At 36.9% G+C, this 27,478-nt stretch overlaps 1 protein-coding gene across 6 annotated transcripts in view; it reads left to right on the top strand.

Annotated features, from left to right (window-relative positions):
* Positions 1 to 18,642: 18,642 nt before the first annotated feature.
* lef1 (lymphoid enhancer-binding factor 1) overlaps positions 18,643 to 27,478 on the top strand; it is a 55,508-nt gene continuing 46,672 nt past the window's right edge. For all 6 annotated transcript variants that reach the window (XM_052126206.1, XM_052126203.1, XM_052126205.1 and 3 more), the window contains exons 1-3: positions 18,643 to 19,280; positions 20,806 to 20,872; positions 21,834 to 21,961. In XM_052126206.1, coding sequence (XP_051982166.1) covers positions 19,071 to 19,280; positions 20,806 to 20,872; positions 21,834 to 21,961 — 405 coding nt within the window. In that variant the 5' untranslated portion in view covers positions 18,643 to 19,070. The remainder of the gene's footprint in view (positions 19,281 to 20,805; positions 20,873 to 21,833; positions 21,962 to 27,478) is intronic.

Genomic DNA, 27,478 nt, shown 5'->3' with positions numbered 1-27,478 from the left:
TAAATGTGGTCTGGCCTGAAGGCTTTTGTGTGGCTTTGAATACTTACTGCATCTCTCTCTCACTCTGCTATTCCATCTGGCTAGTCTGAAGCGATGGGGCACACTCGTAGAACCCCTCAGAGGGCACAAAGGAGGGATTACCACAGCTGCCAGTCACACTAAGACCCTCAGCGGCCCGCTCTCTTACCACCGGCAACATCTTCAGTCCCTCATCCCCATCGCTCACAAAGGGACATCATTAATACAGGACAATGGAGCCTTCCAACAGATCACCCCCATCAGCCAGATACTCATCCGCCCATAATACACACTGTACCCTCTTAGAAATGGGGGACAGCAAGTCCTAATATATTTAGATTAGAGGAAGATTCCTGTAATGTGATTTATGATGCTATCATTCACAGCATAGAACTGTTTTACAGACATTCGGGTGGGTTACGCTTTATTGTGTGCTGTTTTAGACTCGGTTGCAAGGCGTAGCCTAATATGAGTTCAGTAGTGGTCTGAACCTGAGTTGTAGGGGAGATAAATATTGGCCAAGGTGAACAGATGATACTGATACATCTTTTACCCAAGATTTACAGGAAAGCAAAGGCTTCTAGCCTTAATAACTGACAGGTTAAGGTGGTCGACTAGTTTATTAGTAAGGTTGATTAGTTCTACAATAGTGATAAAATTTGTATTATTTCTCTCTCTCTCTCTCTCTCTATATATATGTGTGTGTGTATATATATATATATATATATACAGTATATATCATGTATATTTTATTATATAATGTGTCTTAATACCCGTGCATTTTGTTCCATTCCATTGCGCAACATCAGGATGTTTGGTAACACTTTATTTTACGTAGTCCTTGATACAGAGTAATTACTTAGTAATAAACGTTGTAATTACATGTACCAAAATGTAATTAACATGTAACTAAGTTATGGTACAGCCTGTACTTACAGATTGTAATTACACACATGTAATAGGCAGCTACTGTTACACATATGTAACAAGCCGAGTCTGTTACATACGTGTTACAAACTTGGTACACTGTAATTATGTAAGAAAGTACTTAGTACCACACAATGTAACAAGAAGTACTTAAATATATTAGGCTACTAAGGGCTGCAGTTACACATGGCAAATGTGTACGTTTTGTAGCATTACATGTATGTAACATAAAATAAAGTGTATCAAGATTGTACTTCAGTGCAATTCATGTCTACATACCTTATCCATCTTAAATAACCCACTAGTTCACCGCTAAAATACATGCATTAGCTTCTTTATTACATTAAAATTACAGAAAATTACACAGGTATAAGCTACGTAAAATAAAGTGTATCAAGACTGTACTTAAGTGGACTTCATGTGTATCTACATACCTTGTCCATATGTACCTTAGTTTGAATTAACTCACTAGTTTACAACTTAAATACATGCATTAGCTTCTTTATTACATTAAAATTACAGAAAATTACACAGGTAGAAGCCACGTAAAATAAAGTGTATCAAGACTGTACTTAAGTGGACTTCATATGTATCTACATACCTTGTCCATATGTACCTTAGTTTGAATTAACTCTCTAGTTCACAGCTTAAATACATGCGTTAGCTTCCTAATTACATTGCTAATTATATGTTGTATTTGAAGGGGGAAAATAAATTTACAATTTGACTTGTCATTTTGATAATGTCACCTTTTGTGTGCAGGCAGGTGGATGGAAAGTGTAACCACATCAATTCAACTCTACACTATTGAGTTAAAATACAGTATTCTGTAATTGTAATGTAGTTGGGAAGCTACTGCTTGTATTTATGCTGTGAACTAGTGAGTTTACCCAAACTAAGGTACATATGGACAAGGTAAGATAGAAATGAAGTCCACTTAAGTACAGTCTTGATACACTTTATTTTACGTAGCTTATACCTGTGTAATATTCTGTAGTTGCAATGTAATTAAGAAGCTAATGCATGTATTTATGCTGTGAACTAGTGGGTTTACCCAAACTAAGGTACATATGGACAAGGTAAGATAGAAATGAAGTCCACTTAAGTACAGTCTTGATACACTTTATTTTACGTAGCTTATACCTGTGTAATATTCTGTAGTTGCAATGTAATTAGGAAGCTAATGCATGTATTTAAGTTGTAAACTAGTGAGTTAATTCAAACTAAGGTACATATGGACAAGGTATGTAGATACACATGAAGTCCACTTAAGTACAGTCTTGATACACTTTATTTTACGTAGCTTATACCTGTGTAATTTTCTGTAATTTTAATGTAATAAAGAAGCTAATGCATGTATTTTAGCGGTGAACTAGTGGGTTATTTAAGATGGATAAGGTATGTAGATACACATGAATTGCACTCAAGTACAATCTTGATACACTTTATTTTATGTTACATACATGTAATGCTACAAAACGTACACATTTGCCATGTGTAACTGCAGACCTTAGTAGCCTAATATATTTAAGTACTTCTTGTTACATTGTGTGGTACTAAGTACTTTCTTAAATAATTACAGTGTACCAAGTTTGTAACACGTATGTAACAGACTCGGCTTGTTACATATGTGTAACAGTAGCTGCCTATTACATGTGTGTAAGTACAGGCTGTACCATAACTTAGTTACATGTTAATTACATTTTGGTACATGTAATTACAACGTTTATTACTAAGTAATTAACTAAGTAATTACTCTGTATCAAGGACTACGTAAAATAAAGTGATACCGGATGTTTTTGAGTGTGAAATACTTATATTAACTTATAAACTATTTACAAAATTTATGTAAACTATAGAGACTTATGACATGGACTAGTAAGCAACACCCAGAACACCCCAGCAACTGCATAGCAATGCTAAAAAAGACTCACTTAATTCTTAGCAAACGCCCTGGCAACCACTTACAATAGGAAATATGGTGCCAAGTTTTGCTCAGGCAAGAACCATTTACATTTTATAAAAAAAAAAAAAATATTTCAGAAAATTTAGAAATCTAAAAACTGAGAATATATAATATTAAATCTCACCATTTGAATGTCCAAATGGAACATGCTCTTTACACCTTGGCAAAAGCATAGCAATGTGCTAAAAGGACACTCAGGTCATCTAAGAAAACACAAAGCAACAGGCTAAAATAATTCAAAACACCTTAGCAAACTCATAGAACACGCTAAAAATCTCAGAACACCATAGCAACAGCATAGCAACATGCTAACAACACTCAGAACACCTTAACAAACTCAAAACAGCATGCTAAAACACCTTTACAAAAGTTGAGAGTTTCTATAAACTTTGTTGCATTCTGGCTGCAAATTCAACATTAAACATTTTCACATATAAATGTGCTTTGCGGCAAACTTGCGGCAAATTGACCATTGGCAACACACTAAAACACTCAGAACACTAGCAAACATGCTAAAAACACTCAGAACACCTTAGCAAACACATGGCAACACACTAAAACACTCAGAACACCTTAGCAAACACATGGCAACACACTAAAACACTCAGAACACCTAAACAAACTAATAGCAACACACTAAAAACACTCACAACACCTTAAACAAACTAATAGTAACACGCTAAAACACTCAGAACATTGAAGCACCTGCAAAGCAACACGTTAACAACCCTTAGAACATTTTAGCAAACTCAGCAGCACGCTAAACACTCCGAAAACCTTAGCAAAAGCATAGTAACATGCATAAAACATGTCTTTGAGTCAAAAACTATACATAATATTGTTTTAAATCTCAACTTCTGAAAGTCAAAATATAAGATGAAACCAGCTCTGTGACAAAGTAACTGAAAAAGAATCCCCTTACAAAAATGTAGATTCGCCAACGATCATTTTAACATGCAAATGAACTTTGCTGCAATCTTGCCGCAAATTGTCCACTGTTGCCAAATGTTTGCCAGAGGTTCACCACTACCGGTGAATAGCTGCAAACTTCTGGCAAAAATGTGCTACAAATAATAAGCTCATTTGCATGTGAAAATAACAAGCTGCAAATTTGCAACTAGTTTTATTTTTTAGTAAGGGTCAGTATACACTGAAGAATGAATTCACTGATCCATAAAGTCCTTGATGATTTGCTTTCATTTGTAAGCTTCCAATGCCACATGCTGTGTGAACTTAAATCATAAAATAAATAGATGTTAAAAATAAATAATTTAAATAATGCACAGATGGAAGTCCAAATTAATTCAGTACTTTTCATGATATATCAAAAGTTTTCTTTTAATTGGCTCATACAAAAATCTACTCCTTTTGTCTTGACACACAGTTCTGTTAAAAAATATAATGAAATCATCACGATTGATTTAAAATGTATGGATATATAAAAACAACACATCTCCTATTTCTCACTACTTTCAGATGACCCTCGGTTTTTGAAGGCAACACAAGCATGCGGTCCATCTTATAAAACAGCATAGCTGAGCTGAACAGACAACAAAATTGCACTGTGCGTGAATGGGGTTGGATTAGGGATTCATTTTGTCCACCCCTGGGATCCAATCCACTGGCTCGCCACGATGCCCTCAGGGGCCTGCTGTATCAATGGCAATGATCCTGTGTCAGATAGCAATGGAGTCTGATGTGTGCATGGATACAGACTCTTCTCTCCAGTGGTCCGTTATCAACGGGCCCTGAAGAATCACTTTATATCCATCAGTTATGAGCATCAATCAGAATTTAGGTTGAACTGGACTAGGGTATTTTTGTTGGGGCAAGTTTTCACATGTTTTATATATGGTCATTTATACAATTTAGTACAGTTTCTGTTGGCCAAAACAATGGTTTTATATATTTCTTTTAATTTTTTTAATATTTGTTGTTTCATAAATGTTGTGTTTAATATTTGTTTTAATGTTTAAACTTTTCTAAAAAGCCCATAATATACTGTTTAATGGCAGGTGCCGATTGTGACAACTGTGACAACTGTGACAACGTGCCCTGCTATTGGGCTTACTTTAAAGTATTATATGCTATAATATATAACATACATTTTCCTCTAAATTACTGTAATGCTTGAACCATGTCTGTTGTTTTCCTCTTCTCTGTGAGTCATCCTTTCATCTAAGACATGTTCCTGAGGCAATCTGCATCGCATTTTAAATATCCCAAACCCAAAATCACTGCTAAATATTAGCTCTAAATATTAACCCTCCTTCATTCATTTAAGCGGTCATCTGTCTTTCATTGTTCATATCAATTAACTTAATGAGCATTTAAAGCAATGATGAGTCATATATAGAGAGCAATTTTGCAGGCAGCTTTTATTCAACATTGACAAAGTGTAGGTACTATTAAGAGAGTCACTAGTCTTTCATTTCATTTTATTGGTGCTCTAATAACTGTGTATAATAAAAAATAGCTATAATAAAGAAATATCTGTACATAGTTGACGTGCATTGTATTTAAAATCAACATCAAAAGGCCAGAAATTATATTCATGTATAAGGTAACATGTAAAGTTTGTTGTTACAAATTAGTTTTAAAGTCTCTCAATTAATAAGAGGTCATAAATACATGCACAATAATTATAAAATTATTAACAAAATGCTAATTTTGCCAATGGATAGTTTAAAATATTTTTAGGATGGGTTTAGCATGCCTTTAGGCAAGATATTCCCAAAACTTATACTCGGATATTTGGAAAAGAAGTTACTTTCCATGTTTCACGTGTTTCTGATGGGCATATTAATATAACATATAAACATACTTTTCATTTAGGATGAATGTCATCAACACCAATGCTAAATTAAAATCTGGGGATGAACCAAATGTTTGCGTGTTTGAAAGGGTGCACATATTTTCCAACACAACCCTGTCTGAGGTTGAATCAGTTCTCTCCAGACATCCGCTATCAAAGTTATGCCGTTTACTAAAAGCTCAAAAGATGAAGAAATTGAGAGACCACTGGGGAGGCATGTTTATGGCAGTGAGGCGAGAAATCAAAGCAAGGACAGCACATGGGAGACCAGCGAGGAGGTGAGAGGAGATGGGAGATCGGTCGATGAGGAGAAGATAGAGGAAAGAAGAAGGCAGGACGATGAGATAGAACAGAAGCCCATGGGAAACAGGAAGGACATAGGAGTGCATGCACGCCAGCATAAACACTGTAAACAAACTCGTTGGGGCCATGGGGTCCTCCAAAAATGCTCCCTTTTTACCCACGAATCCTCTTGCCGAAGGAACGATTCATCGTCAAATAAAAGCAGCAAATATTTACAGAACTCCTCTCAGATGATGCTGTGGTGTTGTGCAAAATCATGAAAGGGCTCTTTGATTTCTGTATTCCCTTGGTCATTGATGATAGGGATTAAACAGACAGATGGTTAGGTAAGTTATGACTAGACATAGAGTGTAAGGGGAGGGGACTAATCTAAGAAGATGGGCCAGGGGTGTATGGAAGGCCAATTTTGGTGAGAAAGACAGAACGTTGTTCAATTGCACAAGCAAACAGGCCATATTTAACAGACACCTGGGATATCTAGTATATAATGGGGTCAAGAGGTTTGGTCATTAATAAGATATTTTGCTTCTTTGCTTTTGGGTGATGTTGCCTTGGAGGGCAACCTTGGATTCTTCTTGGGCTTAACACGGTGTTATCTATTAAGAATAGTCAATATTCTTAAGACATCTGCACTAAAACACTGCTATGATTTTCAATGATCTCTCTTGAATGAGATTTTTGTGGGCCTGGAATAATACATTTAGATTTAATATGGAGTGGTGGTGGCGTAGTGGACTAAAGCACATGACTGGTAATCAGAAGGTCGTTGGTTCGATCCCCACAGCCACCACCATTGTGTCCTTGAGCAAGGCACTTAACTCCAGGTTGTTCGGGGGGGATTGTCCCTGTAATAAGTGCACTGTAAGTCGCTTTGGATAAAAGCGTCTGCCAAATGCATAAATGTAAATGTAATATAATTACCTCTAAAGCCTAGTGTACACTACATGTCTAAAGCTCATGTCCTTTGATGTTTTGAGTTGCCAACTGGTCTGCAACGATAAGTCTTGGATCTCAAAACGAATGGTACTGTTGTGTGCAAATGGTGGCAGTAAAATGCAAAAACGGGCAAGAGACATTCTTTTATATTTGTTGACATGTTATCAAGAATAAACTGCACAAGTTTGTGAATTAATTTCGATATCTTAATTTTCAGATGCATTTTTGCCGATCCGTTTGAAATGGGATGGCGCTTAAGGGCAGCTGTAACGGCTGTTTTTTTTCACTGGTTCTGTGCGGATTTAAAGGGAAATAAGCTTAGGATACAATGTGAAAATTTAAAAACATGAACATGTACAATAGGGACACAGATATGAGAAGCATGCACATTAGAAGCTCAATTAAAGGTACTGCACTCAAATAACTCTGAATTCTGCTCTAAACGTCATGTTTGTGAATAATTAAGAGAAACTGTACTCTGGTTTTTAGCAATTTTCTTTCTTGTCTTTTATTTTTTGCACTTTATTATCATGCAGTATTACAGATGTAATGATTGACGTAGGTTCTCATGAAATCAGAGACTCTCTCCTTGAGATCCGAACAAAGAGGTAAAAAAAGATGACCAGGAGTAATGTTGATGTCTCGCTTGTACATTTGTGATCAGCTCACCCAAAACGCATCTTAATACCATTATACACATGGACCAATGGTCATGTTGTTGATACACTACAGACCTGTAGTGAAAAACAGGACTGTGAGTCACAGGGCATCGACTGCAAGTTATGTTGTGTGCGCTTGGCATAATAGATAAGTACCCTAAGCACTAATTCCAATAATTTAAAATTGATTTGGTCAATGATAATGTTTAGAAAGAGCTAAAAACACCAAATCTGAAGGGAGGGGAGGGGAGGGGGGGTTGAGTGGAAAATGATTGCCACTTGTGCTTAACACCTGTCTTGTGTTTTAGTGAAGAGTGATTGGGGCTTTTAAGGAGAGGCGACAGCGCCAGTTGAGAGAGAGAGAGAGCCCAGCTGAGAAGCTGTGTGTGTTAGCCGATGCCGTATTACTTTGAGTTATTGACCAGAAGCTGCACTGTTGCGCTCTTAAGCGAGCGTGTCCTTGTTTTGTTAAATAAAAGTGACATTCCTGAGTGGAATCGGCGTCTCCCGCTTCCTCATTCCTTGAACCTCATTACAAATACATATCCGAATAACCTTGCCCCTAGACACCCCATAATGACAAAACTTACTGTGTCTAAAAGTGTGGTTTTTCGCTGAAGCAGCTATGTTTAGACCCCTATGTTGTAGTCATAGGTCTGGCTATGTGAAACTAGGTCCACACTAACACATTTTCCAAAGTTTACCAAATGTTTGGTTTTTGGTGAAGGAAAAGTGTGGTTGAGGGGTGTAAAGGTAGAAAATCTGTGTGATTTCAAATGAAAATGCATTGTGGATGTGGTCTTAAGGGGGTCTCACACCGGACACATCTCTTGGACAACACAAAGCGTCCTAAAATTTGAAAATACTAATTTTCAATGAATGATGCCCAGCTACGACATCAGATATGGCCAAAATTTCTGCCACACCACTCGCATACTGTAGTTTTCCATTTAATTCCAATACATTTGTCCCAAATGGTTATCAAGACACATACTGACTTCAATCTAGAGAGATATAATGATGCATTGTGAACGAAGGTTGCATATGGAGAAATGGCATAATAAATGTCACCTAATCTTTCAGTTTGGGCAGTTGCACCATTTTTCACACATCAACCTGCAAACTTATCAACATCACTTTATTCATTATTGAAGAAGGTCAAAAACGTTTGTATGTAAATTTTTTCTGTACGATAATTTTGGACAGCCACCACTATGCGCCGCAACAACATATTATATACGCGACGATACATGCCCTTACAAAAACCGAGAGTTCTGGCAAACTTGCCATACATTTCCACAAATTCGCCACGCATTATTTGTATATGTAAATGAGCTTTGCGGCAAATCTTCATTGTCAGCAGAGGTTTGCTGCAGGTTCACCACTACCATTGAAGAGCTGCAAACTTCTGGCAAACCCAACCACCGAATCGTAAGCTCATTTTCATGTGAAAATAATGAGTGGGAAATTTACGGCAAGTTTGAGGGAAGTTTGTACATTTTTGTAACTCATTACATTTTTGTAACTCATACATTTTTGTAAGGGTGTGTCTTTTCCTCGATTGGGAAAAAGGATCAAGCAGGCTTACTATATACAACTCTGGGAATGTGGCTAGTAATAGCTCATAGTCGGTCTGTCTTGATAGCTCATACGCTATTATCGCTAAAAATCCTTTTTAACTCCCTGAACCCTACTCTTGCAGTCTAAATTATTTTCTGTGTCACCATCAAATTGCCTTGCTACACTGCTACTTATTAGAAAAAACGGCTTGTTGCTTGAAAAAAACTATTATGAATCACCTGAACTACTGTCAGACTATTGAAAAATGAAGCTAAATATGAGTGTCGCTAGTTGTTGTTAGCTACTCCCCAACACTCCCATGTAGATATGATCCATTTACAGGTTTTGTTGTCAGAGGGTTTCATACCAAAGCAGCTTTAAATTTTGTTGTGATGATTATTTAATGAGTATTGGATTTGTCTTTTGTCGGTAGAGAAAAAGACAATAAACAGACAAGGGTGAAAAACCTCTGTTCCCACTGCAAACATTGAACACATTTATTATTCATGGATATCTCTTTCTGCTATGACTTCAGCTCTTTGGATTCAGGTGGTTCACCAGTGTCTTTTACATCAAGCACTTGTCAAGGCTAAGAGATTACTGTGTTACTTTATTCCTTCTCATGTCGTCTGTGAGTTGTTTGAACTTGGTCTTTAGACCCAAAAAAGCACTCAAGGTGCTTAAGTAAATCAGAACAAACTGATTGATTGTCTGGGAAATCCCTCTGTCAAGTACCTCTGGAGAATAGAGGAAAGAATGGAGAAATCAATCGGTATAATAGAAAACTTCATTGGGTTATATTCAAAACAATATAGACAGATGTAATTACTTGCCCATTGACCGCTGATGTAAGATGCTTACAAAAACAGAAAGCACAGCCTAAATCGCCAGTTCCATTTTGATTGGCTGAATTAATACACAACTTCCAGAAGTCAAGGTGCACAGGATTTATCCTGTCTGCCGGGAAACAAAGTCATTTTTACAAGGTACCAGGCTGCTACAATGTGTGCTTTTGAGGAAGAAATCAATTGATTCATCAGAGTTTGTAATGATATTGACATAAACATCTTTGAAAAATATTCAGTTTAGTTTGAGGCATAACAAGTGAACTAGAAATCCATCTTTCAGAGTTATGCCTGTAACACAGCTTTATTATCGTGGTGTCATGGGTATCAAATTCACCCACCCCTAAACGGTGCGTACAAACAAAACAGTTGATTGGTTGTGTCACATGTCGGTCAGGTGGCCCTTCCTATCTAATGGGGCTTTTCCACTGCATGGTACAACTCGACTCAACTCGACTCTGCTCGCTTTTTTGGGGTTTTCCACTGTGGATAGTACCTGGTACCTGATACTTTTTTTAGTACCACCTCGGTCGAGGTTCCAAGCGAGCCGAGCCGATACTAAATGTGACGTCAAAATCCTACAGATCTCTGATTGGTCAGGGAGAATCGTCACTACCAGCGTGACTGGATTTCCGACACGTGGGGACCCGCTAGTTTTAAATTTAGCAACAGCGATAACAGCATAATTTGTTCACGTGACGTTCGTGAAGAAAGAAATGGCTGTGTGAAAAACCACACAGTGGTCAATTAACAAGGTGCAGACGGTCCACTCGTTAGCGATGAGCGAAGCGATAAAGTCTCTCAGGAAGTGTCTCAGCTGTTGGCGCACACGGCTACCACCGGACCTACTAACAGTGTAGGAAAAAGTTAAAAAATCTTAAAAGTGACTACAGAACACGTTTGACCAAATGGACGATATCTTAAAGGGAGGGAGAGTGCCCTGGACTAAGCCACGATGCAGGATGGTACATTGTGTTATGTTAACTCTATACTCTGCTTGAAAGCTTCACTTTATTTTGTTGACCAGCTACTGGAAGCTTCTAAAACAACCAGGCCAATTTAACTGTTACACTTGTGTAAAATCACCATGCAACAACTGCTTTATGCAGCACAATGAGCTAGTAGCTAACAGCTAGCGGTTATGTTATTGTTTTGGTCAGTTTGTGTCTTGTTTAAGATGATGTCACGGCAGTAGAGGCGGCGCAACTATGACGATCAGCCTATAATCCCACCCACATTGAGGGGCACTAAACTGCAGTGGAAATGCAAGCTCTGAAAAGTAAAGTGAGTTGAGTTGAGGCGAGGGAGTCGAACTGTAACGTGTGGTGGGAAAGTGCATCTGGACAGTTCTTGGCCAGAATAAGTTGCCAACTGAACCAGACTTTGCTGTTAGACAAAAATCTTGCTACACAATATAAGATTATACTCAGAAGATGTACATTTCACTTTCAAATGCATAAAATGTACAGCACTATACTAAAATACACACATGGGTGCCTGTTTCTTTGTTTCCTCATAGTAAATGTGATGAGACATTGATGGTGATGGTTCTTGTTGTTTGATCTGTAGATGACCTGATTGATTGATGCATGTGTGTGTGTCTATGTGTGTGTGTACTTGATTACTAATGGAACTGGGGTACTGTGACTCCTCAGTAGGCTATGACCTTTGACAACCTCCCAGCAGGTCTTGACGCAAACTCGGTGTGTTCTTCAATAACACAGCAGAATGAAAAGACAGATGTATTCTGGTGGACTTCCTCTCAGAAGCTGAGCACAGGCTGTGGAAATCACACTGGGCTGCCTATGTCAGCTTCATAAATATTAGATAGTTTGACGCGCAAACCACAAGTTCACATTCAAACAGCACAGATGCCACAGTTCTTGCTTTCTTTCCTATCTAATATATTGATTAAGTTGAAATGATCAGAGTTAAGTGGTTATGACACCGTAATCCTTCTAAAAGTGAAGTTTGATGGTTGAAGTGACTCAAGTCTCGAAGTGGTTATGCTTTTGGCAATAAAACAAAGGGGATATTGCTGGGGGTTTGGATTGCCCTTTGCATTTCTGTATTATATCCACAAAAGGAAAATTTACACTGCAAAAAGAAAAATTTATCTAAGTACATTTTTGTTTTCACGGCAAAAAATTGCAAATTTTATTTGTAGCCAAGATTTTAATGTATGTGTCTATACAAAAATTGACTTTCAAAAATAAACCCATCCTGAGAAATATTCACTGAAGTAAAAAATATGACAATAAGCTTCAGTCTCACCTATATATACTCACTGAACACAACACGTCGGACCTTGAGGCGATGGTCTACAACAGCAGAAGACCGCACTTTATTAGGACACTTTATTAGGACCATAGTGTTCCTAATAAAGTGCTCAGTGAGTGTATGCACATCAATATATGCTTCTGGTACATGCATTTCGTTGAGATTTTTTTGTTGAACTTCACTGTATTAAGCTTGCCAAGAGTGAATGAGTGTAAGTGTGGAAAGCAATAACCCAGCATAGCAAATTTCCCCTATTGGGCCTTTTCCCCTCCCTCGCTTCATCCAGAATATCATTTTATTTTAATAACAGCATGTCTGCTACTTGCCGTGTTATAAATCAGCAGATCACAGGACAGACATTGGGCTGAATGCTCCACTCATCCCCTCCAGACACTTTCCCTTCCTCTGAACATCACCTGTGTTCCCACCAATAAAAGAGAAGCAAAAATCATCTCTCACCTTAGACCTCAGCCACCACTAACTCTTCGTCTTCTTCTGACTGATAAATGGCTTTCTTTCCCCCCTCTCAACTTTAATTGTATGCTCTTTTCATCTTAATTTGATGTTTGTTTCCTGTCGTTTATTAGGCGGTGACTGGGAGCTGCACAGCTATAATTTTAGATTCAGTGGAGTTGTCAGAACAGTCAATTGTCTGCCAGGTTTATCATGGAGAGCAAAAGGGTTTCACTGTACTGTACTTGTTCCAATCATTTGTACATTTAGGTATTTGGCAGAAACTTTTATCTAAAGCAACGTTTACAGTACATACCAGTTATAATTTTTTTTTCATAAGATCCCTAGGAATCGAGCCCATGACTTGAACTGCTATCAACATGATCACACATTCTTTAAATCATGTTTAAATTTTGTTTTTTGGTATAATGCATTTTCTTTTTAATCAAGGTAATTGCTCTCGACTTTGCCATTAGCAATAGTGAATCTTTTTACATCTAAAATAATGTACTAAACAGTTTCTATGTATTTTCATGCATTTGGAAGATATTTTCATTGAAAGCGTTTTATAGTGCATTCAATATAAAAAAGAATTTCACTTTGTATTGGATTTGAACCAATACATTTGGTGTTGCTAGCACCATAATTAATGAGATCAAATTGTTTAACTGACCTCACATTTGCTTACCTGGCATATACTAATGATTCATTGAATAATTTAAGTTGTACAAACATAAGAAAACAAATTAAATTAAACATGATTAAAGGTGCACTCAGTAATTGTCTTTGTGTCATCTTATTCTTAAATTGACACCTAGCAGCTTGGATGCAGCAAAATCAATATTTTTCAGTTTCAGATGCCATAAAATACAGTCAGCCATGATTATTTTAATCCATGAGTGAAAGTGTCAAATAAAAGGACGATTACTGAGATTAAGCGAGTAGTATTCGGCTGGTTGTGTGCTTCAAACATGGCAGCCCCCATGAGGGGACCCTCTCCATGTAGAATACAACAGCTTTTATAAGATTACTGATATGACTGAAGTCTTCATTTTAATGTGAGTGCTCATGATTTCCAACATATATTGCAACAAAATTACAATTCATGTATTTAGGAGTTAAAGGAGCAATATGTAATATATTTACTGGACTAAAGCATAAAATGATCATAATATGTTATCAGAGATTAAGGAAACATGCTGAAATACTGGCTTCTCCGATAACAATGCTACAGTCAGTATATTGTGTATGTTTGAAATTTTCCGGACTGGAATGTCTGTTTGTGTTTTGGCCTGTGTGATCCCGCCCACTGCCCATTTCCCAACAGTATTTTGTCACCCCGGGTTGCCAGATTTGAAACAAGTTAGCGATCAAATACAATGAGCTGCAGCCATGGAAGCTAGCAATACATCTAGCTAACATTGACAGAGTTATACAAAAATCCACATGAGCTGGTTTATATTTTGCAAACAATAAAAACATTGCAAACACACACATTAGCTGATCAACTTACAGTGTATGGCTCGTTGCTTGCCATTGTCAGTTTGCTCATTCCTGTTGCGTGTCCTCAACCTGGCAACCCACGTGAGCTTCGAGTCTGGGGAGGAGGTAACAGGGGAGACAACTCTCCAATATTTTGAATTTGGACTGCAGTACCCATTTTAAACGCTTGATGTAAATGTAACATATTGCACCTTTAAACTTTTTTAATAAGGAAAAAATTACACAGGGCACCTTTAAATTGAGTTTGACTGAACTAATAAAGTTGAGTTAAAACTACTATAGAACATTGATTTGACTTAATAATTCTGGCTCAAGGAAAATTACTTAATATGAATGGAGAGAATAAAATTGCTAATTCAATTAAAGGTAATGACTGAACATGAAACATGAAAGTTGAATATGAAATCAAAGGTGTAGTAGCTTTTTTAAATACACGTTTCTGGTGTTAATGTGCACAATTCATTAGTACAAAATACTGCAAAGAAATTTGAGTGAAATCTTATAAATAATACATTACTCCGTTCTCGTAAGTCTCACCCATTTTTCATAACCCATCAATTTCCTATGGTTAAAAACAAGTCACATCCTGTTTTACTCACTGTAGAAACATGTCACATTACAGTGGTGAAATGAGTGGTAAATGCTGTTTCATACAAAAATCTGTAATTTATTATTAATTTATTATCATATAATAAGGATACATATAGAATTCTAGTTCAATTATTTTGATTGATCAACATCAATGAATGTACAACATCATTTTTCAAACCAAATCAGCAAATTTCCCCCCTACTTTTATAGGTCAATCCCATCCTTAGATTACAGTTAAACCAAATTATTAATCCACAGTCCCTAATCAATAGCAATACATTCATGAGTATCACAGCAAGAGAGAAATCTTTTGTGAATTTCTCTTCTGAACCGAACACTCTAATTCTCCTCTACATTAGCGGCACTATAATAAATTATGCTATGTTATGGATACATTCCTGGTCCTTCAAGGTTATATAACATTCAATATGCAGTAGAAGCGTGAGAGACAACTAAATTCAGGTCAGGACACAGCAGGAGGCTTTCCTTTTCATGTTTGATCCAGAGGGGTCACTTCAGCAAACTCATTAAGACAGAAATGCAAATGATCTTCTCTTTTAGATATTTCTCATGGAAAAAAGGCAATTATTGTGTCTAGTTACTGTAAAAGAAAAATACTGTGTGCTCTGAAATCGTAGCACTGCCTTTAAATAGCGTGTCCTTGGTTGCACCACTGTACATAGCTGGGATGTTTGCATTACCTTACATTTACTAAATAACAGTCCAAAGTCCAGCAACGATGCAATGTCCAGCACTTAAAGAAGGTATAAACGGCATGTTTTCCTTTAAAGCCCCACTAGAATTTGGATTGCCGTGCATTCTTGTGCTGATGACCCGGTTACTCACAGATGTTTTCCCAAATTGGCAAATGAAGTGAATTGGATTCTGATAGTTGATGATGGTCACATTCTGGTGTTTCTAGACATAGAGCTGGTTTACTGTAAGATGATTGATTGAGTTGCATTAAAACAGAGAAAATATGCCTTCATCAAATCATATAAATAATGCATGTATACAGTCTGAGACCCGTGCATGAGAAAGTGCATGTAGGAAAATGTCCTAACTGATGATTTAACCCTATGCTGACAATTTATGTAAATATATGTGTTTGTGTGTTTTTTTCTTTACTGTTATCTCTATTCGTTTCCATTTACTCATTTGACATACTACATTGAATTAAGGTGCATTCAACATTTTATGAGTATTTTTGGAAATAAAATCAGTTGTTCTAAGATGTTTTCATGCTCTTCGCCCATCTAACTAATTTGTGCTCAATCTGTGATTGGGACGATTTATTAATATATTTTGCTATTTGTCCATCCCCTTTAAAATTGTATTTAGGCCTAGATGTTTTTTCTTGCTAATAACAACCACCCATTCTTTCTGTATTTATATATTGAACTACATTCAGGGTAGAAACATTAGATATTTTTTTAATGCATGTAATGTTTTATTTTTTTTGCAGTTCAGAAATGCTTTAGCTGGTTCAGGGATATGCCAAGGATGCCTTAAAATAGGCATGCATTTAAATAAAATTACACCATTTACAAAACAACATAGCTGGCCTGTTATGTATGAATTTTATTTTAAAACTGAAGGTCTCTATTGTTATAAGAGAGAGCCCACCTGTGTTTGTGTATTTTTGCCTGTTCGTATGTTTTCTAGCAAACTTGCCTGTTCTCTTTACTATCTCTATTCATTTACATGCATTGATTTGGCAGACGTTTTAAAGCAACTTACCGTGCATTCAATGTATATTTTTTGAAATCAGCATTTGTGTTCCATGTGAATAAAATCAGTAATTCAGAGCATTTCTCTTACTCTCTTGCCATCTAATTAATTCGTTTCCAAACTGGTAAAATTGCCAGTATTGCTGACAGAATTCCAACATGCTTTGCTGTTTACACCCCCTTAAAAATAAAATACCCATGCATTAAAATAAATTCCCATCGTTTAAAATAACAACATATCTGCCATGTTATCCATAAATGCAATTTTTAAATCTGAAAGGTTAGATTGTTATTCTAGGAGTTGGTCTCAGTGAGTGTGTGTGTGAGCATGTGTGTATGTTTAAGGCTCAGTTTTCCGCTACACTCTGGAATGCGGCCAGTCCCGTCTCTCTCTCTCTCTCTCTCTCTCTCTCTCTCTCTCTCTCTCTCTCTCTCTCTCATCCACATTCGGGTTCCAAATCCAAAGCCTTTGATCTTTCTCGCTGTGTCTCCTTTACCCGGAAGAGAACCGTCGCGTTCCCTCTCAACAGGGATGAAGGCGCGCGTGGAAATGTTGGCCCGTCTCCATCCGCACGCCAAATATGGCCATACAAAGGCATGAGATGAAAGAGGCCGCCGCCGCCAGATCAAAGGCAGCGCCGCGGCTCCGCCCACTAGCCCCACCTCCGCCTGCTTTATAAAGATCTGCCTCCCACCCCAAACTTATTCTCACGCAAGCCACAGAAACACTTCCCGATGTTTTTCTTCCCCCTTCTTGTTTTCTGTATATTGGAGGGAGGGCCTCTTGAATTTATCTGAGTTATATATATATTAATCTCGAACACATTTTGTAAACTGGTTGCATTTATGGTTAATTTATCGCATATAAACACTAAACAATTTCGTACATTTTGTCTGACATGATAATTAAAGAAAAAAAGAAAGAAAAGAAAAAAGCTGAAATTAATCTAACTCCTGTTTTCAAGTTCAGTGCTCTTGTTTTTTTTATTTTATATATATATATATATATATATATATATATATATATATATATATATATATATATATATATATATATATAGGCCTATATATATATATATATATATATATTAATAATGCAGTAAAAATATGTGCAATTGATTAATACGTCACAATGTCAAAATATTTACCTTTAATTTTTTCTACGTCACATTTAAGCGAATTCAGCATTAATAATGTTTTCATTCTAAAATGTATTTAATAATTCTGTGGTGCGAATTGGAAAATTTTCGTGACGTATTCAACATAAGTTATTTTTTTGATGTATAAGTACAAATAGCGACTTTAAATTAAATTAAATAAACTGTACATAGTACATCATTACGTTAATATATAATCTACATTAAATAAGATATTAAAAATAAAATAAATAAAAATAAATAAAATATTTTACCATGAAAGGATCTGACTTTATATATCTTCAAAAGCATTAATGTAAGCTTTAAATATGCATTTATCAAGCAATGTTCAAGAGTGATAGAGGTCACACCATGTATTTTAATGGAAACAAAGAATGGACTCTCCTTCAAACATATATATGATCCAGACAACCTTCCAGATCTTTTCAAAATGAGTCTCATCCTCTGTGCAACTGATTAATAAATACGATTCATGCATTTACATGTTGGATCTTTGATGTCATAATTTGCAACGGAATGCATATGGTCCATACATATCAAATGATTATTGCTATTTCTGTCTATATATGGCCTATTTTTGTTTTTCTTAAAATAATAATTCATAATGATGATTTAAATGATCTTGCAAAGCTAAAAACACTCCCCAAACACCCAAAAAATTAAACCCAGGACTTTTTATTTTAGTACCCATACCAGAAAATTGTTTGAGTTTCCTGAAATTCAACCTCACGTTTGTTGGAAGAGATGTATAAAATGCCACTTTTATTACTTTCCTCAGGAGTGTCAGTCAATCGATGTGTGTGGTGTCAATCACAGCGGCGGCTTCTCTCTCATCTCCATACTCTGTCAAGAGAGCAGGGGGAGGAGTGCATACTACAATCTCTCCAGTCTAACGTTACTCTCAGTCTCTGCTACGCTCGCTTCTGATGAGGGACACCTTGTGTACCCAAGAAACCAAACAGGAATGACACACCGCATCTGAAATCCGGCACTTTTTGGGGGGTTCTTTTTTTATTATGTTATCTCGGGAACAGTCAAGCCTGCATTTATCTGAAGTTATCTTCTGACTTTTTAAAGATCACCAAAGGAGCCGTACTGCAACACCGCCTTTTAAAGTTCCAGCGTCTTTCGCATTTGGATACACAGAGACAAAAGTGAGCGCGGTTCTTGTTGCTATTGACAAAACTCTCTCTCTCTCATACACACACACACACACACACACACACAAGCGCGCGCGTGTTTGGAGTGCGCTCGGGGTTTTCTTCTCCACGCTTTTCGTGTTTCGGGCGTTTTTTAGGGTGAGGGGGACTTTCATTCACCCGAAAAAATGCCACAGTTGTCGGGTGGTGGAGGAGGCGGCGGGGACCCGGAGCTCTGCGCCACCGACGAAATGATCCCGTTCAAAGACGAGGGAGACCCGCAGAAGGAGCAGATCTTCGCGGAGATCAGTCACTCCGAAGAGGAGGGAGACCTGGCGGAGATCAAGTCATCTCTGGTCAACGAGACAGAAACCAGTCCCAACAGCAACAGTCACGACGTGAGTAACACACTTCTCCAAAACACACACTCACGTGAAGCACCTGGAGCAACTTCACGGTAGAGGAACTTCACGTGTGTGTGTGTGTGTGTGTTGTTGGGAAGTTGGAGGGGTTTGTGTTCATAATTTTGAGTTGTGTAACAAGCTGATATTTTCACTTCTTGTCGTGTTACTGTTTGGTTCGGTTTCACCTTAGATAGGTAGTGCTGCACGTGCAACAATAACAAACGTTTTAACTGTCGTTATTTGGGTGTCTTTTTCCTTTAACTTTTGGTTATACAAATCAAATAGGCTGCTTTTTATAATATACAAAAATATTGTTTTTATACACATATTTTGATATATAAAAATAAGCCTTATAAGATTAATATAAACAATTTGACTTATTAATTCTATTAATAATACTCCATCAGTATTATTAGGCTACCGAATTGATTTATTGTTATTATTAATTTATAATTAATTTAAGAAACGATTAAAGTAAAATATGCGAGATATTTTCGTGCATTACGGCCCATTATATGTCCGCTTGGTTTTCATATATATTATGACATTTTGTTATCTATACAATTAAGCAGAAAACTGAAAAGGCGATTTGCACCTTTTCGTATTTGATAAAGTATACAGTCATTTTAATCAGTCCTTTCCATTTATGTTGGCCAAAAAAATATGTTCCTGTGCATTAAATGCATTAGGCTATTTCATAAAGCAATTATAAATATGGATTATCAAAATGAAACTGGTATATCTATCATAATTTTGTTGAGCTATTGTCAGATTTCTGCACTTTATTGTTGCTATTTTTGGTTATTTAATATCAGTATTGTGTGTAATACTGTAATACAGTGTGTGTGTGTGTGTGTGTGTGTGTGTGTGTGTGTGTGTAAAAGTGTTTTCGCATTTGGCCATTTTTAGTTACAAAGTACAATGAATTGAAAAACAATAAAATGCTATATAGTTTTTTTTTTTTAATTAAATGTATTTCCTCCTGGCATCAACAGCATGCAGGGTTATAGCATAACATGAGAAGAACTAACAAACTGATGGGCTGAATGTTAATTGGGAAAGCAGTGCAGATCCATGACTCTGCTGGAAGGCATCCTGAGGGAGCTGAACTACAAATGCAGTTTACTTCCCAGCACTCCTGATTCATAATGCACAGTGAAACATGTATAGCAATGCCTTTCTTTTTCTTCCTAAACATACCGCATTTGTGGTCAGACTCCACACCAGCGAGAAAATGAGAATGCAATTTAATTAATCAGTGTGTGTGTGTGTGTGTGTGTGTGTGTGAAACACAGTTTATCTGTCCCTTATGTAAACTCAGCGAATGAAAAATACAATAAAAAACATGTTTTTCTCATGTCAACTTTTGTTTTAAGATTTAATATTTGAAAAAGTGTTTTCTTTGAAGAACAGAATTGTGAAAATACTTCTTTTCCCCCTGTGTTTGGCTTTCATCATTAATTAAGTTATTTTAATTTCTGAAATGAATAGGCAATCTGTCTTCTACATTTTTGAACAGGCAGCTAGACAGTCCCAAATACCACCAGACTCTTACCATGAGAAGCTTAGGGACCATCCGGACAATGGTAAGTCAAATTGTTTGGAAGAAAATGTTTAGAATTTTGATAATTCATTATTATTTTTTTTTCTTGCTTCTTCAAAGCAAAGCATTTTGCCATGTTTAGAAATGTGCATTAAATACACTTATGATGAAAACACTTATGATAGCATTTGCTTGTTTTTTTTAATTAAAGATTTGTACCCTTTTTAATAGTAATGAATATGAGCTGCATATGTATGCTGACATAAACATGGTCAATGTTGATAATTTTGTATATTTGTTTTGATTTCATTATTTATTAATTTTTTTTATATTAAAAGAATTGGCTCAGTGACAACAATGGCTAACAATTGCTCAGTGATCGGATTTCACAGCCCACAGTCTCATTTGGTGTTGACACGTAATGACACGTGCCAGGAAAACTGTGAAATACCCCATCTTCCCCTGACACTCTGGCCTCCAAACACACCGTCTAAGATGCTATTGTCAGGGCCAGCATGTTGCTGTGATGGCCCGGTGTTCATTTGATCTCTGTCTCTGCACCCGGGTCGTTTTAAATGCCGAGCAGGTTGCTAGTGTCACAGTAAAGTGACTAGATTGCCTTTTTCCCCTGTTGTTCTCTTCTTGCTGTGAAATAGGATGCAACTGTCCTCCAAACGACTCCCCTGTTTTAGATACTTGTTAGAAACGGCAGGCTTTCCTGTTCAGCTTGTGTATCTATTAACGTAAATTTTAAATATAATAGGCCGCTCATTAGTTCAAGTACTGCATTTTGATATAGGAAGTTGTTCTAAATTGTTGTAAATTGGCTCAAAAGCCAAAACTGAGAGTAATTTTAAGCAAAAATCATGCTAACTATTCATTTGAGCACAATTACAATTTTTGTAACTGAAAAATCCAACTGGAAATTCATGCAGAATTTATATAAATTCATATTAATGCAAGCTGTCTTGAATTATAGGTTTATTTGATTTATTGTCTTCCAGGCAAGCATCAAGACATGTACAGTAAAGGGCACCCATACTCCAGTTACCCAGGATACATCATGATGACCAATATGAACAATGAACCTTATATGAACAACGGCTCTCTCTCGCCTCCCATTCCCAGAACGGTGAGTGTTATCCATGGCTGTTAGCTCCACAGCCTTCCCTTGTTCACCCTAGCTGTTATTTTCCCAGTCAAATATGACATCATTTTATTAGCACTGTCACAAATGACAGTTTTCAAAACTTTTATTGTTTTCTCTTTTTATGGCATGTGGGGTGTTAGCATGTTAGTTGCCGATTGGCAGCGTGTCTGCGACTAATGCTGTGACCCATATCTTGGTGACTGTTCTGTATTGTTGGAAGCATATATAGCACATATATACGTCCTATATGCTCCATCTATACGCTCCAGTATGGTGGATAAAGAGCAATTTACATTACTGCATATATGATTGTTTTGAAAGCTTCTTTGTATTTGTAAGCAGAAGTAATGGGCAGACGTTTTTATGAAATATGGCTATTAACATCATTTTGTGGATTAATTATCAGGTGTTATCGTGGACGTCTAGTCCATCCTTGCTGCATCTGTCTTTGTCTCGATTATTCTATAAAATGATCACTGATGTGGGAAAAGATGGCGGATACGCTAGCAGCTGTCCACTCTAATCCTGTTTGGTAGTTTTTTGTGTGGTGAAGACTCCCTGTTTGGCAGTTGACTGGTGCCTGGAAGAGGAAGCTGCTGTAGGCAGTCTGTGAGCCCAGAGAGAGAGAAAGCTTTCTCGGCTGAGCTCATCTCATCCATTGTTTGCTCAGCTCTGAATTCAGCTCCTCTCTCAGTCTGCAACCATGCGATTATGGTTTGGTTTTGCTGGGTTTCACCGCTGTGGGGATTAAACATGAACTAAAGAAGATGCTGTAGTTGACCTGTAGTTGATCTAAGAAATATTGGTTGTTCTGACCCAGTTTGGGTCTGTTTTTGTTCTGTTATCAACGTAGTTAGCAAAAGATTTACATTTTGATCAAAGAAAGGAAGGACATATACTACTTGTCAAAAGTTTGGACACACCTACTTATTCTTTATTAAAGGAATATTCCATGTTCAATACAAGTTAAGCTCAATCAGAATCAGAATGAGCTTTATTGCCATGTATGCTTACACATACAAGGAATTTGTCTCGGTGACAGTGCACAAACAAAACAACACAGCAACAAGACCGAGATGATAATAATAATAATAATAATAATAATACAAAAAAAAAAAATGTTAAACAAAAATAAAAAGTGAATAGAAAATATAAGTATATATATTTACATTTACATTTATTCATTTGGCAGACGCTTTTATCCAAAGCGACTTACAAAAGAGGAAGAACATCAGCAAATCATCTTAGGGAGACAGTGGTACAAAAAGTGCCATATTACAAAGTTTCACTATCATCATAATAGTATACAAAACAGATTTAAGTGCAACAAGAAATATATATATATATTTTTTTTAATTTTTTTTTATTTTTTTTTTTTATTGACCGGTTAAGTGCTTTTGGAAAAGATGTGTTTTTAGCCGTTTTTTGAAGATAGAGAGTGAGTTAGCTTCCCGGATTGAGTTGGGAAGGTCATTCCACCACCGTGGTATGATGAAACTGAAAGTCCGGGAAAGTGTTTTGGTGCCTCTTTGTTTTGGTACGACAAGGCGACGTTCCTTAGCCGACCGCGAGGCTTCTGGTGGGAGCGTAGCTCTGCATAAATGTTTTTAGGTATGCTGGAGCAGACCCAGTGACTGTTTTATATGCCAGCATCAGGGCCTTGAATTTAAAACGGGCATGAACCGGCAGCCAGTGGAGAGAGACAAGGAGTGGTGTAACATGTGCTCTCTTAGGTTCATTAAAGACCAGACGTGCTGCTGCATTCTGGATCATTTGGAGAGGTCTAATAGCACATGCAGGAAGGCCTGCAATGAGAGCGTTACAGTAGTCCAGTCTAGTTATGACAAGGGACTGAACGAGCAGTTGTGTGGCATGTTCAGAGAGGAAGGGTCTTATCTTCCTGATATTGTAGAGTGTAAATCTACAAGATCTTGCAGTTTTTGAAATGTGGTCTGTGAAATATATATATATATATATATATATATATATATATATATATATATATATATATATATATATATATCATTTGTATATAAAAATGCAATCGACAGCATTTGCGGCATAATGTTGATTACCAAAAAAACATTTAAAAAGTCACTTATATTGGAAGTGATTGGGGCAATTTTTAGATGTTTTAAAGGCAGAAATGTGAAACTTATAATTTTATAAAAGCACTTGCATTAATTCTTTTGTTAAAACACATGTATTATTTGAGTTTAAAAGATGTTTAAATCGTAATTTTTACAGTCATTTTAGGGTATAAGGGTTTTTGTTCATCATGGCAACAAAAGTTGTAAAACTGGATATAACTTTAGACAGAAAACGTTAGTTAATGACGTTATCGCACTAAATTATGTTAACACATTGTTTACATCTTGTGGCTATGCTTTTGAAACAGTGAGTATTTTAATGTTTACGGATTGGCCCCATTCACTTGCAATGTAAGAGTCTTATTGTATCCCATATTTTATTTTTTTAAGAAAAGGGGGTTCCCATGTATTCTAGGCACTTGCTAGCTGCTTTTCCTTCAGTATCTAGTCCAATTCATGCATTAAAAATAATATATATTTTTTGTTTTAACATTTTCCTTATTTAAAGAAATTAAAACGTAAGCCCATTTTATATTTGTGTGCAAACCAAATTTCAAGCATTAAAGTCTTTAGATCAAAAGGTTTTTAAAATAACAAGAAACATAAATTCAGTCCATTTTCAGGCCTCATTTATTTATTTGCACAACCATGATCTGGCAACAGGAGGTGTGCTATTTTATTAGTAGGTAGTATCACAAGAATATCCTTGCAAAGCTTTTCAGGTATTAAGCATTCACTCTGCAAGTCTTTTTCATACTCGCCTGACAATGATTTTGCAGAGTTATTGCAGAATTTTTGCAACTTACCTGAACATTCCCTTTTCACTCGGTGTGCAATAAAACCACAATTATGCTTATCCATTTCCTTTCCCTCCTCCCCCTGTTGTCTTTCTCTCTTTTGCGGTGGCTCAAATATTCGGACACAGTATCTCCAAGGTCTGGGATCGTTTTTCACCAAGATCAAAGGCATCTTCTCTTTTTTCTTTCTCCCTCCCTTTCATTCTCCTGAAGTTTGGATTGATTTCCATTGGCCATGACATTCCAGTGTCTGAAATCCCACCCAGTCATGAAGCAGCCAATTTTCTGGCTTTTTTGGTATTACTACCTGGTGAAATACCAAACCTGTTTCCCATGGGTCATCGGTAGTGGCCACTGGCATCATGCCGCTAGTGATCCATGAAAGCTTTACATGTTGCTCTAATGTAAAGTGTGTCTGATGTTTAGTGGACGACATCTGGCTCCTTTGAGATGGCTAAATCAGGGTCAGCAGATAATGTTTCCAGGTAAACACTGGAGCTACATTGTTTCTTGTGCCTGTAGCTTTGAAGTTCTAATACTTTACATTTGTATAAAAATTGCCGAATTGGGAATTACACAACCTGTGCTTTTCCTCTTTTTGAAACGATTTCCCTCCCTCTCCTTAGAACTAGGACATTACATGTAGTTCTACTTATCTCTGACCCTTTTTAATCAGTTGGAGAGAAGAATGGGTTGATGTGGTCTTGGATTACATTGAATTGTATAATCTGTTCCGGCCCCCTCTCCTGGCATTTCTGAATCTTAAATTGGATTATTAAAGTTAGAGCAGGATGTCTCTAATTTAATCTCACTAAAAGTGTTTGATAACCTTTGTGAGAAGTTATGTGTTTGGCCTGAGAGACATGAATTGGTTAACACCTTTGTTTTCAAGCTCTGCCAAAAGTCCTCATATGTATTGAGCAGAATGTCGTAAAAGCCTTTGTGCTAAAACAAATCTTCGTCAGGCTGAACGAAAAACGAATTTTCGTCCGTACAATAGGTGCTGAATGACAGCAAAATTTTCTTTGGTAAAATGTATTGTGCAAAATCTTGTTCACAGTGAACATGTGTGTCAAATTTGAGCATTTGCTGTGCAAAGCCCTTAAGCCCTCAGAGGAGATCAATTGTGAATTTTGCAAAACAAAAATTACGTCAAGGCTATGTTTTGACTTGAGAAACGTCTTCCAAGAATTATAATGATTTAAATGTCTCTTGAGCTCAAATAAATGTGCATCTCAGTGAACAAAATCAGAGGAACGTTAAGAAACTGGACGTACAGTAAAACAATAACATGCATGGAAAGTAGGCCAAATGGTTTTTCATTTAATTAGACGGATAGCGAGGCTGATATTTCAGTACAGCCACTGAAAATTCAGATAGCATCAAATGGTGGATACAGCAAACTGTTCATGAAAAGCTTTGAAGGATGCCACTAACATTTTGGCATGAAATGTCTATTTCGGCGAGATGCTCTCCGTTTGACCAGTGAATGTTACGATCACTGATATTTTTTGGCAGGCATCGTAGAGTTATATTGAGGCTGTTTTGATAGGTAATAGGCTCTCAGGATGTACAACGGCTACTGTAGAACTTGTGAAAGAGAGGTTGGTGGAAGAACTTCTATTCTTGTACCAGTTTTCTCCCCATTCTGATTGGCCTTCTGGCTGTGAAGGTAGGGATGAACCAACCCAAGACACACACACTCATACTTGCATACTTGCTCTGCTTTGATGTGGGATGTGACGGATCTCCTGCTCAGTGTAGACATGCCGTGGAATCACAAACCCCCACAAACCCTGGCTTTGCCTAAAGAGATTTCACATAGCTGGGTCTCCTTCTCTTTATTCGTCCCTTTCTGCATCTCCCAGCAGACTCGGTGCCTTGCGTAGTAGTTTCTCAACTTTATTTATGTAACACTTGTTTTGTAATTTCATGTCTCATGATTCGATAGTCTGTATGCTGCTTCTCTTTGAAACCAAACAGTATGTTATGTTATAATAGAGTAAAGTATTATTGTTTTTCCATCAAACTTCGTCGACCTGGCCGATTAAATGGTTGCTATTTGCCCATTTTGCTATTTTATCAGGTCCAAAGTCTACTGATAGCTTTGTCAATGGATAATGCACATTTTATTTTTAGTGGTTTTTTGTGTGTTTATTTGATTTCAGCAACTTGTGATTATATTGTAGACCTATGAAGTTACAATTAATGGTCTACGAAATGGGTTTTTCGATGGCCAATGCCGATTCCGATACCTAAAGATTGTGGTAGATATATATATATACAATACAGATATATGATATATAAAACTTAACAAACTTTCCCCCATATTGCTTCCTGATGTTATTAGTGCATACTTTTATCACATTGCTGCTTATCACCTTTTGATGAGGGCAAGCGAAGTGAACTGCCCCCACACATGGGTGATAAAGAGCAAACAAGTAGCCGTATCATCTGCTGAGCAGGTCTGAACACCAGCGTGGCCTAGACCTTGCAGATTTCTACAGCTCTTTGAAATGTACTGGTACAGACCCAGGGTTTTTAAACAGAGGGCCATTGATACTCTGTTTACATCGGCCAGTTACCACAGCCATATTGAATCCATGTGTTGG

Source organism: Xyrauchen texanus, chromosome 5 (genome assembly GCF_025860055.1).
Source record: "Xyrauchen texanus isolate HMW12.3.18 chromosome 5, RBS_HiC_50CHRs, whole genome shotgun sequence".
Taxonomy (NCBI): domain Eukaryota; kingdom Metazoa; phylum Chordata; class Actinopteri; order Cypriniformes; family Catostomidae; genus Xyrauchen; species Xyrauchen texanus.
This window is presented reverse-complemented; position numbering and strand designations above follow the sequence as displayed.